The following is a 14,349-nucleotide window of genomic DNA, read 5'->3' on the forward strand; positions in this document are numbered from 1 at the left end:
AAAACAGTAACTTCATGGAAGATCGATGTGCTTTTTGGAACAAATCGACAATCAGAATTCGACTAAAGTAGATGAAAAATCACAACTTTCTTCAAACATATACCGGGTTCGTCAAGTTTTACACTCAGGCAGTTTTCACCTCTTTGTAATTTATCTAGAATTCTAAAAAAAAACGTATGTGATTTTATTGTATAGAAGAACGATTTGACCAATTTTTAAAATGATTACTTGTATGGTGTGTTTTTTCACTTTCGCTTAGTTAACTATAGTCTAATGTTAACGATCTTTGGTCCATAGGTGTATTTTGAGGTAGTGCATCGAAGTGCCTAATTAAATTTTTGAGAAAATGTGTCGTTGATTTTTAATTTCTGTTTTGATATTGGGGCAGCTTTTTTCCCATGAATTTTGGTAAAATTGTAAATCACTTCCACAAAAGGTCTCCATCAGGGTGGTGGTTTTCAAAAATTTATTACATTTGTCGTAAAATTGGCACGCGATCATTGGTGGGTTTGAAGGTTGAGGCAGCTGGTAAGAATTTTTCAGGCCCAGATTACCATTTATTTTATCTGTTTACTCTAGGTGGAATGTTAATCTTTAAATCTTATGGCAAGGGTTCATGCGAATTATAAACGAAGAACTTGTTTGTGCTTAGACCAAAATAGTCATCAATTTGAACATCTGTTGTAATTTTTTAATAAAAACATTTTTAACACGTTAGTGTCCTTATTCCGGTCCTGGCTTTAAAACCGCCCGATGGGACCGTGCCGCTAGTTGTAAAATTTCTGCAGTCATTACTGTTATTGGGGTAGGTAGTGGGTCCTTTTGTGGCGGAGAATTATTACTACTCAATCATGTCCGTCATAAATTATACTAAAATTTCCGATGAATAATATCAAAATGGCTTTTAATCCAATTCTAACGATTTTTTTCAAGTCAAATTTTTGCAGAATAATTTTATTTGATAATTCCGATCCATTGATGTAAAAAACAGGTAATGTGATTTTTTGGTCAAATGGTTTTTTTTGTTTTTATTGGACAAATGAATCAATAGAAAAAAATATTTTTTTCCTAACGAGACTGGATATCAGTGCAGTGGAATATACTTATTTCATGTTTTTTTTTTTTCTCTTTTCTAAGAGGTGTAAAGTGCCTGAGTGTAAAACTTGACGAACCCGGTACAAATAACATTACATATCCGGCTCGAAGGACCAAAAAATATGCTTATGACTAACTGTGGACTGTTTTTATGGATAACTGATGCAATATTGACTTGTTTTCGTGGATGAGGAGTGAAGTCATGAAAAGTTGTTGCTGGAGGTGTGTAAAAATGCCGATTCCGCAAAGGTCGCTCCATCCCCATAACCTTGGTGCAAAAATATGGCCGCATTCCGCCGTGTATTTACGTCCATAACGGCCCAGCGTTAATGTAGTTGTTATAAATTGAAAATGTCTGCACCGCAGCGACCACGACCATAAACTAGTCCCGAAAGCCGGCCGCAAGCTAACCTCCGTTGATAGCTCACATGAGAACAGGTACTTGGCGAGTTTTCCAAACTTGGCCCCGTCTAGCATTGTTTGAAATAATTTCGATTCTTCAGCAGCCACGATTCAATTAGCTTTAATTAACAAGGCGACGTCAAGACGTCGCTTGGATTTCATTCCGACCCCTTCATAATTGCATCCGACATAGCGGTTGGCCTTTAATGACTGATGGAACCCTTGAGGAATTTTCCCGTAGACGTATTTGCATGGATTGGAGCATTACACGCATCGGAAAGTCAATTTCCCATCGCTGCGAGCGAAATTTTTCATATTTCGTTGCTTATTTTACGGCCGGTATACAATGGATCGGACTCTATTCAGGTGTCCTATTGTGATTAACCGACTATTTAGCATTGTGTGGAATGCAATGGAGTTTCACTTTGACTTCGAATGCTTTGAGAATCGACGTGTATGCTGGCAAATTATACGCTTACTTGACGGTATTTAGACCGTCTGAATATCTACTCAAACGGCTTTTGTATTCCAAGGTTTCACTTACACAACTCAATACCCAAACTCTAATGCCATTGCACAACCACATGTATTTTCAGAATAAACCGATTCAGCAATTTAAAATCTTTAAAATTAAGTCTACTCGAAATAAAATATCTGTGTTACAAATCTATTCCCCTTTGGTAGGAACTTCCCAGTTAATTGACACGCATTTCCTGCTAGGTCTAACTTCACTTTCGGCAGGAATTCTTTACTGCGTCAAGGATTCTCACGATCTCTTCTCTTTTGTAGGGTTTCTGATTACAGTAAAATCTCTCTTAACGGACACCTCCTATAAGCGGACCCCTCTCATAAATGTACATTTTTATTTGTCCTATCTTTAGCTAATGTATTTCAAGCAGACTCTCCAATAAGCGGACGCGAAAAGTGCAATACAAATTCTTGGAAACAAAACCTCTCCTTTAAGCGGACAAGTTATTATTATGAAAAACCGTCAAAAAAATCTGGAAATCACATTCATATAAGGGGATACATATTTCATTACATCATTTAATTCTTTATTATACATCGTTTTGAAAAAATAAGAGAGCGTATATTAACATTAAAATAAAAAAATCTTAATTTTTTTACCCAAAACAAACCGAGTGAATGAAATTTACAAAGAAATGTGAAACAGGAAAACACAAGCAGCAGGTATTGTTAAAAACAAAGACGAACTGGTGAAGAAATAGCATGGAAGTGTAAAACTTTTGTAAAGAGCGAAGTTTTTTGAAGAAATAAGAATTGAAAATAGCCCAAGAACAAAAATATTCTGTTCCCGAATCCATGGTCGGGATGAAAGTTAAGGAGTTTGCAGAGACGTTGAAAAATAAAATTTTTGTCATCTGAAGGGTGGCTTGAATTCATCCCCATATACGTTTTAAGTATATTTGGAAAAAAAATTACCCAAGAAATAATAAATTGTTAATTACCACTTTTTCAATTTATCCTTTTTTGTTTGTGTCTATATATACTTTATTATTCCTCTCCATTAACCGGACAAAAAGCGTGTCAGCGTCGGTGTCCGCTTATAGGAGCTTTCAAAAATAGCTTCACCTTGAGTTTTAAAATATTGGTAAAAATTGGTTTTTTTTTCCTCCGAGTCGGCGTTGGTGAAAAACGGGGCTAGACGACCGGCAGCAACTATTAATTTATTAATTACTAGGGGAAACACTCGCCACGCGAATCAACAAAATTCGTTGCGAAATTAATCAACGGCTGCCGGCGGCGTTTATACAGGTGGTGCTAAAAACTGGGATCGATGAAAAGACACGAGGCACGTGTGTCTTGAGTTTATGCCGTCGTTATGTAATGAGGCATAAAACGTTATTGCAGCGCACACAATCGCTCTGGTGGGGCATGACTATGAGCTGTGCCTCGTAAAGACTCGGTTATAAAATTTAATGCTTCATTTGTTTACGATAAACACAGTTCAGGACTGTCAAAATCACGCGAAGCCGACTGGACCTTTTTGTAGGGAAATACGGCGAAATCGTGCAATTTCCAGAGGTGGCAAGTTGATTTATTTGATTACGGTATAGATATCCGATCCGCCATCTTCTATTATGCTTTCGTTTGAATAGGGGAGGCGGAATCGTCGTGTGATTTTCCTTCGTTTTTTCTTTATCAATATCCTGCTTATTGCACACAACAGTCGGCTAGTTTTCTCCGCCCCCTGGCGTATAAATCTATCAAAGTGTCGGTTATAACCGACTTTCGAGTGTACGTAACCGTTATCGTATGTACGTATACATAATCAAGCAGTTTGCTTGCATTAATTAACTTTTTATCGGCATGTTTACAACTTGACAAAGGATTAATTGTCGCTCGTGCAAAATCGATGAGTAAGAATCCAAGGCGGCGTTTTACGAGGCGTTGTAAAAATTATCGTATTTGTCACGAGCGAAATTTCGTTAATAGCCTGCGCCATCTTATTTGCGAATCTGCGTCACGTTTGGCAAACGATATTTGCTCGTATATTCCGGCCAACATCTTAACTGAACTCGGCGCTTATCACACCAATCTACAAACCCAATTTCCGACGAGGAATCGATCTCTCAAATCAGCGCTTCCATGTAGAGGCGATATCTGCTTGTCACGCTTTTGCATCTCCTCCATATTTTATAGGCAAGGGCTTTATCGCCGGGAAAGTTACGAGACCATCCCCAAAACGAGAAAAACAATGCCAGGAATGATTGCGGACAAAGTTTGCCGAAGAAAGACCAAGACTAACAAGCAGAAATTTAATATTTCTGATGGTGACCGGAAAAAGCTCACAAAAAAGCCCACAAACATAAAAAGCCTTAGGGAAAAAAGCTCACACGAAAAATTTACACAAAGAAAAAAGCCCACGTGGAAAAAAGGCCACACGGAGAAAAGCTCACACAGAAAATACCCATATATAAAAAAACCTACAGAGAAAAAAGCTCACACAAATAAATGCCTACAAAGGAAAAAGCCCACGTCGAAAAAGTCTCACGTGGAAAAAGCCCACACGGAGAAAAGCTCACACAGAAAATACCCATATATAAGAAAACCTACAGAGAAAAAAGCTCACAAAAGAATGCCCACAAAGAAAAAAGACCACATCGAAAAAGTCTCACGTGGAAAAAAGCCCACACGAGAAAAGCTCACACAGAAAATACGCATATATATATATAAAACCTACAGAGAAAAAAGCTCATACAAAAAATGCCCACAAAGAAAAAAGCCCACGTCGAAAAAGTCTCACGTGGAAAAAAGCCCACACGGAGAAAAGCTCACACAGAAAATGCCCATATATAAAAAAACTACAGAGAAAAAAGCTCACACAAAAAATGTCCACAAAGAAAAAAGCCCACGTCAAAAAAGTCTCACGTGGAAAAAAGCCCACACGGAGAAATGCTCACACAGAAAATACCCATATATAAAAAAACTTACAGAGAAAGAATAAGTTATTTTATTATGTTTCACCACTAGTTTCTATTCATTAATAAACTGTTTTTTGTCCTATTCTACTTAACTGATTAAAAAACATTTAAAAAAAACAAATTTTACAAATTCACGATAGGCAGTAGTGCAGGGAGTTGTAAAAGAATACCGATACTTTTCTTGTTTAAGAATTACTCAAAAAATACAAAATATTTTGCAATAAGTTATCATTTGACGCTTTCGAGGTGCCTCCGTCATAATTTTTTTAATGCCTATATTTTTTGAGTGAAATAACTAACTAATTTTTATCATTCTAGTTTAGCGGTTCTTAAAATTTGGGACCAAAACAAGTTTTTGGGACAACTCAGCTCAGAAAACTCATATATACAAGAATTTTACTTTATGATGCGTTTTCCTATTCCCTATTCATTTTCAAATTTTTGCTAAATCATTCCCTAACATACGGTATAATTTGTCGATTATCATAATTTGCCAGAATAGCAATTCAACAAATTATAGCAAAAGAAATGACAAATGCGGAGAGATTACTTACTCAGTCTAGGTTTATGCTATATTTTAAATTTGTAAGCAAAACAAAAAAATTACAACAAAATTGAGTCTTTGTCGAAAAAAATATTGGATAATTACACTTTTGATTATCTTAATTTAATTTTTTCTTAAACAGGATTGTAGCAAAAACTGATTCTAAAAAATTAATTATAAATTTATAAATCTATCCACGATTACAGAGATTGTTTTTTTTTCCAGTGAGTTAATTTTTCCGTGAGTGCTGTTATTTCTATGTGGACTTATTTCATGGATTCAATATTTCTACATCGCTGTCCCCACTTTTGTTCATTCAAAAAAGTTTCGAAACAATTTGCACAATTTTTGTATTTTTCCAGGTGAAGGTGATGTTGAGGGTGTCCAACCCGCCCGGCTCCGGTACGGAGGCGTGTTCGAACACGTTCTTCAGCTTGGACAAGCGGAAGAAGCAAGTGAATTTGATCGACCCGGCCACTTGTGGAGGCTCGTCGGCACCTGAAGACCGACGAGTGGGCGTCGCGGCGCCCAAAATGTTCGCCTTCGACGCGATTTTCTCGCAGGACGACTCGCAGGTAATTAACGCTTATGATTCGAACGAATAAAAAACGAAATTTGGCGAATGAAAAACGGGCCTTAGTTAATCGGTCAAAAATGCTCGTTAAACCCCTTTGTTAAAAGTGACCCGTCGGCAGCTTCGGAATTCCGAATCAAATATCCCGGAGTTTGTCGGATATTCCGGTATGGGCTCGCATTCAGTCGCTTAATTAAATCATGGCGTCATTATGCGCTCGTTTCTTCGTAGAAATGTTTTATTGTTTTTGTGTGTGGTGTCGCAAGCACCCCTCCGTTTTATATCTCTCTCTTTGCAACGCGGGAACCAATCAAGCTGCAGGGGGACACAAATGTAAAAGTCGTGTTCAATCTTTTTAAGATTCCAGATTTCTTTGAGTGAAACTCTCGATGTGCTCTGCTATTCTCTTTGGTTGTGCGCGACGGTAATGGACTTTGTCGGCGATAAATTTTGCTTTGGAAAAAGGCCGACGGACTATTAACGTAAGCGATTAACTCGTGAATGGTTAGTTATCTCGCACGAGGTCACAAAATATTAATATCAGGGCACCCTCTCACAGGTAATGGCGATAAGAGCGAGACGAGGGTGTAAACCCTTAGCGCAATGACGGTGATGACAATGCGCCCTGTTACAGATTTAAGGTGGGGTGTTAATTTTTTTTTAATTTCAGACGGAGGTGTGTTCGAGTGCCCTCACGGACGTGATCCATGCTGTTATCAACGGCAATGATGGCTGTCTGTTCTGTTTTGGGCATGCAGGACTTGGTAAGTGACTCATGTTTTATTTATGGTAAGTCGGGACCCAAAGCTCGAAAGGACTGTTTTGTTTCAATTAGGGACGGTTTTTCCAAACCGGAATCGGACCGGATTTGCCAAGTTAAACGTCCCCGGAATATTATTCCAACAAAAAGCGAAAGAAGTCGCAGATGAATTTTTGCTATTTTTCGAAACAATAATAAAACATGTATGGAAGTACCCTTCGAACTGGCAATTTAGCTTTTTCGATATTTTAAGCCGCTTATAAAATATTGAAATCCGAACTAAAACTTTCATAGAGCTGCATCGAATAAAAATTCGATTAGGTTTCCACGTATTTCCCATTTTTGCAAGTTTAAACCGGCGCTCGGTAATAAAATTAAGTTCGTCGTAGCGAAAAATATGTTGGTTGCGGCGAAATCGTCGATGTCTTTCCCAAAATTGGCTTCCGAGTCCTTAAGAGTTCGAGCATTGCTTAATAAGAGTCAAAATTGAAACATAACTCCATGCATATTTATCGCCGCCTTTTGCCGCAATCGCGAGTTATTTTAAAGGTAAATTCGTGTCGAAGTCTCTCCCCGTTCGCACTCAGTAACCAGATTTAAATGAACGGGGAAAAGTTTGCTCCTTCAGGATAACACTGCATGTAATAACCCATTTCCATGCAAACGCGCCTTGTAAAATGCAAAGACGATCCCAACAGAAGTGTCTCGTCACATTCGCTATTATTTATTTCGTTCGGGAAAAAGGCCGGTTTGGTTAATTGCGGTTAGAAAACGGCCGAGATAATTAGACGCCCCGTCAGCGGAACGATCGCGAAATAAAGCTAAGCCTCCAGCCGATATCTTTCTCCATAGACGGGTATTTATTCACGAAAGGGGATTAGGAGAGCTTATCGGTCCCTGAAAAATGGCTGAATCCAATACAGTGTTTTCTATGCATGCATTGCTTCGGCCTGGAAAAACTTTCATCAACTTGCAAATTTTTCACGGGTCTAACGCATTGTGAAATGCATGGATTTGCCTCCCTGGCGACGCACCAACTTTAATAACAAAAATTTTAATGCGACGTTTATTGTCCCCAAAGACGCGCTTCAAGGCCGGCCTGCCCATTTTAAACCTTTTATTCGCTAAACAACTTTGTTTAGCCAATTAAGCCAACAGCGAAACCCGATCCAATAGAGTTAGTAGTTTATACAAGGGAAAGTTACTATTATTATTACAAATTCTGTGGAAAAGCTACCACCTCAAAAAATGAAAACCTTCCCCTACGTGCCAACTTGTGTATTTTGAGTGTTTTTATTTTGGTAGTTTTGGGTTAAGAGCCCTCGAAAACTTAATTAATTTGGAAGTTTGAATGCGGCGATGGTTCTTGAGCTCCCCTCGCTCACATACGTGGAGATATATTTTTGGTTTGGTCGGTTTGGCGTGGTAATTTGCATAAAATCGTATTGAAATGTTGGCGCGCTTGTAAATTCTGACGTTAAATAACTGGCGAGGATGTCCCGAATAACGACACCCCAGAGCCCGATCAGCGAGTCAAATGTTCTCATCAACAACAACCCGCCGGTTTTGAGCCAAAAATAACCGATAATCTGCGAGAATTCGATTCGGGCGCCGACTGTCACCCTTGCAAAGACACCGAAATTAATCACAGTCTGTTTAATTTAAGTAATAATTATCAACACAGCTAGCTCGTGTTTTTCAATTAACAGATTGGGCTAATACGAGGGAAGATCAATCTTACTTCAGGACTGTTTGCACACTTAATTAGCTGGAAATTAACGCAGTCGCTAAACTTTGCGATTAAAAAGCCCGGGTTTACCCCCTTGACTGATTATCTCTGCAAATAGAAGAGAAAATTAATCATAATTTGTTCCGGACAGGTGTTCGAAGGCCGTAAGCCATCTCCGCCCGGCTCGCTGACGTTTTGTCACAATCAACCGACTATAATTTCATTTCTTCATCAGCGGACCCTAAATTAATTTCGGCTGGGAGGCAGATCCTTAATACAAACTTTGCCCATGCACGCGCTCCCAAAGGAACACGACTTGATGAATTACAAAGCGGCTCTATGCTAATTTTTGCCAAATTAAAAAAGCCCAGTCCCGAGTCACCAACAGCACAGGGATTTTTTTATATCTCCAGTTCACGTCAAAATAATGCTGAAAATGGGTTGTTTTGTTGCAGGCAAGTCGTATACGATGCTGGGAACCCCCGAAAACGCCAACACTCTGGGCATAATCCCCTGTGCCATTTCGTGGCTGTTCAAAGGAATCAACGAACAGAAACAAAAGACCGGCGCCCGCTTTTCCGTCCGCGTGTCAGCCCTGGAAGTGTGCGGCCCCACGAACCAAATGCGGGACCTCCTTGCAGGCTACGCCAACGGTAAGGCAAAAATAATTACAAAACTTTCCCCCGAATTAAAAAATAATTAATTCCTTCCTTCCACCCTTCTTTCGATTCGTAATTTTAATCAAGTCTTCGATATCTTGCGAGCGGCGATAAAACGCATCTGGGGCGTCATGTCACCGGCTTGTGGTAATATGTAAGACACCTCTTTGTTTAGACAGCGGCGGGGACTTTACACGCCACTGGTGGTGATTAGGGTAATTTTGCAGAATTCCGGCTATCGAAGAATTTCCATAAAGCTTTTAATTTCCCGCACGCAAGAGTACAAATGGTCTTAACATTGCTGCGCCATGTTCGCTTGATATTTGTTGACAGAGGTATTAATTTAGTTGCGGCAAACAAAAATCGAGTCGAGGGCCTAAAGGGTTTATCATCGGCAAGTTGTAACGATAATAAAGTGGACTATAACCTTAAGTTAAGGTAATTACTGGAATTAATTAAACCGGAGCATAAATTCAGAATGTAGCGACGGCACGAAACTCATAAACTCGGGATCAGTTGTTGAAGACTCCGTTCTGATTTGAATTTAGATACTGATGTTTACTTTCCATTGTAGCGTAATATGAATTAAGTATAAACACATCACGATGCTGCGGAAATTTGTACGAAGGGAAAGGTGGGTGACAGGTGGCGTCGACTTGTAATTAAAACGAAAAACTTGAGAAAATTACCAACGAAGTGGAAATGCCACGAAAATTGAGCCGAAGAGAAGAGTTTCGCTTCTGGATATGTTACAACAATTTGTAAGTTTAATGCAGCCAGAAAGGAAATAAGCATAAACTCGTTATTCGACACAAAACAGCCAAGAGCAAACAATTTGTAACAGATCTCATTATCTTATTTTAAACTTTCTGGGTAATACTTTGAATACAAATAAAACGCAAAATAAAAATTGAATTTCGCCGCAACTACAACTTTTTAAAATTAACATTTTGTAAAAACAGATGTTGATAATCTACACTGTCTCGGCCGTTTCTTTCCCAACCGCATCGTCGACGCTGATGGATCGCTCGCCGTCTCAACTCTGCCACCCCATCCATCATTTTACCTTTGTTTATGTTTAATCTTTTCGCAGATATGCTTTTACAAATTTGCAAGCGTGTGTAAGATGACGTGCGGCGTGCCCGCGTCCGGAAAACTCCGCTACGTGTACAATTGGTTGCATAACAGCGCAAAGTTTCCAGCGACAATTAGCACAATTCCGGCCGCATCACGACTAAAAGCTGTTTAAACGCCGACTTTACCCTCCACCAGTGTCATGTCAAGCCGAAAATGTAAAGTCGTATCTAAAATAATAATAGCGGATTAGCAGAACACGCCACTTTGTTATTTGCTGCGGCAAACGCCCAGCGCAGTGGCGGAGCGATGTTGAAATTACCTCACACGTAATTAATTCTGGATGAATTGTGATTGATTATTGCAAATGGAAAGCAACTAATAATTACTTGACTGCGGTGTAACTGGGTCACCTGTGCGTTTATCGCGCGTAAAAATTGCCCCATCCCTGAGAAGTGGTAGTTTATTTGTGTTCCTTCCGCAGCCCTTCTATTTACCCTCGGTCCTGTTCCAGCAGACTCGGAGCAATCCCCCGGCGTTTACCTCCGCGACGACCCTTTATTTGGCAACCAGCCCCCGCATTGTGAGCTGCGGGTGCCGACTGCGGAGAAAGCGGCCCACTACTTGGACGCCGCCGTCGACTGTCGAGCACCCACTCGAGAGGAGTCCCGAGACACCCACCTCCTGTTCACCCTCCACGTGTATCAGTACAGCGTCGCGGGAAAAGGCGGAGGTAACGATTCTAATTACCCCAATTTATGATAATTGGATTCCTTATCTTATCATCGAATGAAAAATTGTTACAGTCGCCGGTGGAAGAAGCCGCCTGCATCTGATCGATCTCGGCAATTCCGAACGCGGGAAGGCCAGCGGAGGCATCCCCTTATCGGGCTTGGGGAACATCCTCCTTGCGATTTTCAACGGCCAGAAGCACCTCCCGTACAAGGAACACAAGCTGACCCAACTCCTAAAAGACTGTCTCGGGTCCCTGACTTGCCATGCAGCCATGATAGCGCATGTTTCGCCCTCAGCCCAGAATTACTCCGATACTTTGACCACGGTCCAGCTAGCATCGAGGATACACCGAATGCGGAGGCGGAGGATCAAGTTCGTGTCGTCTGGAACCGGCTCCGGTGGAAGTTCCGGGGAGGAACCGACCCGGACCACCGGAACCAGCAGCGAACCTGACCCTTCCTCCAGCGACCTAAGTGCTGATACTGTCATTTACGTCGGTCCGGCTGACGACGCAACCGACGGGGAACACCCCCCTGTATATATCCCTAGCCTTAATTCCGGAGACAATCGATGCTCGATGAGCAAAGTTCTGCGAGGTTCGAGTGCAGAACAACGACCAAAAGTTCCTACCAAAGACACACATCGTCCGGCGAAAACTTCGTGCCAAAGCAACAAAACATCACCAGCTCACACAAACTCACCCAAATCATCACCAAGTCGAGCCAAACCGCTCAAAGGAACCAGCGACGAGCAGTGGATCGACGGACCAAGAATCTCAAAGTCGAAAGTAGCCGAAGCCAGGCATTTGATGAAAGAACCGTGCCATGTCAAAAAGCGCGAAACGTGGATCGATGGGCCCATGCAAGCCGAAGCCACCGGCTACGGCTACATGGACAGCCACAAGAAAAACATGATCAGGAAATGGGTGGAACACCAAACGTCCCAAATACAGAGAACTAAGCCCAAACAGTACAAAGAACTGACGCAGTTTAAGACAGAAGACGAAATCGTCAAACCCCTAGACAGCAAAAAGGCTGAAACGGTCGAAGAATCGGTGATCAGAACGGGACTCAAGCTAAACTCCATCAAAAACGACGCAATCCCCGAATGCCAAACCCCGGAAGAGAAAGAACCTGCAGACGACCTGGAAGACGAAGAAGAGGAACCAGAGCTACCACCGGCACTTCCCTTAATACAGCCCTTGAGCAGCCGAGAAGTGTCCCTCGAAAGTCTCGACATGCTGCTAAAGGAGCGCATGCTGTCGAACGCCGAGTACCAAAATTACCAAAACCCGGAAAGCGACGAAGATGAAGTCTTGGAAATTATTGAGGTTTGTGCCAAATCAGCCGAAACAAATTTATTAATTTTTGTGACAGGTGGAGGAGCCCCTCGAGCCGGTCCCGACCCAGGACAGCTGCCTCCAGGTGACAGAAGAGGACATAGCCCTCTGTATGGGCTACATCGAGAACCCGCTCCCGGAGGTGGACCAAGAGAACCCTCTCGACCACCCTTTGCGGATCTTAAGCCAGGAGAATTTAACAGTTGTGTCGACTTTCACCGACTCAATGTCAGTCTACACTGACCTTGAGCGGATCCTTCCGAGACACAAGTACGACCCTCAGTACGATTACGAAGACCCCGATAATCCCTATCCAAGAAACGGCAATTTCGACGAATCGACTCGGAAAAAGTTCGACCAGTTGGCACGCCTGCACCAATTGTACACGAACCGACTGGCCAAAGCCAACGTCGCCAATTCGGAAACGTACCAAAAGCAGCAAAAAAACCGCACGCTGAGCCGGTGTGAGTCACTATCACTAACCGACATGTTGTACGGTGGCGGCTACCCTGACAATGGGAGTATCTACTCGGAGCCGGCCTACGTGCAGGAGAAATTTTGCGAAAATTGTAAAATAAATTTAGGCCGTCCGGCCACGTCCCAGAACTGGTACACCGACTTGTACTTGTCGGCCAGCACCCAGGACTTGTCCCAGAAAAAGAGCGACTCTTTAGGTGGCCGCTTCCAGCGCTACTGCCACAACTACGACCACAACCTGGCCTACTTGCGTCACCCCGACGGGGCCTCCAATCCGAATTTAGAAGAATCCAGGGTCCACGCTTCGACGTCCGAAAGCGCCCCCGCGCCGCCGCTGCCGCCCCCGAACAGTCTTCCCTCCGTCGAACGCATGAACAGGGCCATTCTCAGCATCGAGGCCGGGACTGCGATCAAACTGACCCACAAGTCGGAAGGGTACGACAGTGGACACGACTCCACCCCCAGGACGTCCAAGCACAGTCCGGCGGCCATCAGCCGAAGGGCCGAGAGCGGCTACGACAGTGTGGTGAGGGACAGCGAAAGTTCGAGCATCGACTCGGACAGCATGTCGCACTTGCATGGCCGCAGGGGCAAGTGCAAGCACAAGCACGAGAAGAGCTTCTGTTCGTGGTTTCTTAACCCGTTCACGTGTAAATATATCGACGACCCGCCCGAAACGCATTTCTAACTTGGGGACTTCCCCGACGCAAGACTGATTTTTACAAGGGATGCGCTCTAGTTGGCCGCGATTTTTTCCTTTCAACTGTACTGAAAGCAGGACATTTGCCGTGGCCAACTGTGTGCCCGATTCCTTCGTATATAAACACCGACTTTTCATTTCCGATGCATCGCAAAATTCCGTACCGTCGTTGGCCGTGGTAACTCAATAACGCAACGAAACAGTATGAACCTGTATACGTCGAAATGTGTCAAATTTACCTTTAGGATCATTTATATCACTTTAAATGTGCATAATTTGAGGATATTAGACGAAAACTTGGCATGTACATCTATTTTTGGTATCGATATTGTTTACTTCCTGCATATCATTAGAAGTTCGAGGGATCAAAATGATATCTTGCCAACTGTTTCTAAACGAAAACTAGCTTAAGACTGCTTGTCAATTTTGATCTCGACATCTAAATTTTATACAAGGCTTCTTGATACGACTAAAATGAATTTTATTTGTGATAAATTGTAAGTAGTAGTGAACGCCTTTCCGTTTGTTCGAATTTATATAAACTGTAAATTAGTGTAAATTTGTGTATTTATTTCAATTTTATACTGTTATTAATAATCATTTTTGAATTTATTTGTAAAATAGCTGTTAGAACTATTACAGTTGTATGACTATATAAATAAAACATTTATCAGAGCTTTGCCCTCATTCCGCCACCTGTCACAAGCTTCCTGAAGCTCCCAAAGCTCGCATTTCACGAGAGAGATGGCGTCCGGCCCCACAATCGAGCGCTTCGACCATTTCAAAACAAATAAACTCATTGTTTAAGCTATCTA

General features: G+C 41.9%; 1 protein-coding gene across 3 annotated transcripts in view; it reads left to right on the forward strand.

Annotated features, from left to right (window-relative positions):
- The window catches only part of LOC660983 (uncharacterized protein), a 103,046-nt gene extending 88,837 nt beyond the window's left edge, over window positions 1-14,209 (forward strand). For 2 of the 3 annotated variants that reach the window (XM_015978958.2, XM_008193842.3), the window contains 6 exons: window positions 5,850-6,062; window positions 6,732-6,825; window positions 9,006-9,203; window positions 10,798-11,016; window positions 11,090-12,348; window positions 12,395-14,209. In XM_015978958.2, coding sequence (XP_015834444.1) covers window positions 5,850-6,062; window positions 6,732-6,825; window positions 9,006-9,203; window positions 10,798-11,016; window positions 11,090-12,348; window positions 12,395-13,522 — 3,111 coding nt within the window. In that variant the 3' untranslated portion in view covers window positions 13,523-14,209. The remainder of the gene's footprint in view (window positions 1-5,849; window positions 6,063-6,731; window positions 6,826-9,005; window positions 9,204-10,797; window positions 11,017-11,089; window positions 12,349-12,394) is intronic. The other variant, XM_008193843.3, reaches the window with a different exon arrangement.
- Window positions 14,210-14,349: the final 140 nt, after the last annotated feature.

Source organism: Tribolium castaneum, chromosome 9, assembly GCF_031307605.1.
Source record: "Tribolium castaneum strain GA2 chromosome 9, icTriCast1.1, whole genome shotgun sequence".
In the NCBI taxonomy this organism is placed as follows: Eukaryota; Metazoa; Arthropoda; class Insecta; order Coleoptera; family Tenebrionidae; genus Tribolium; species Tribolium castaneum.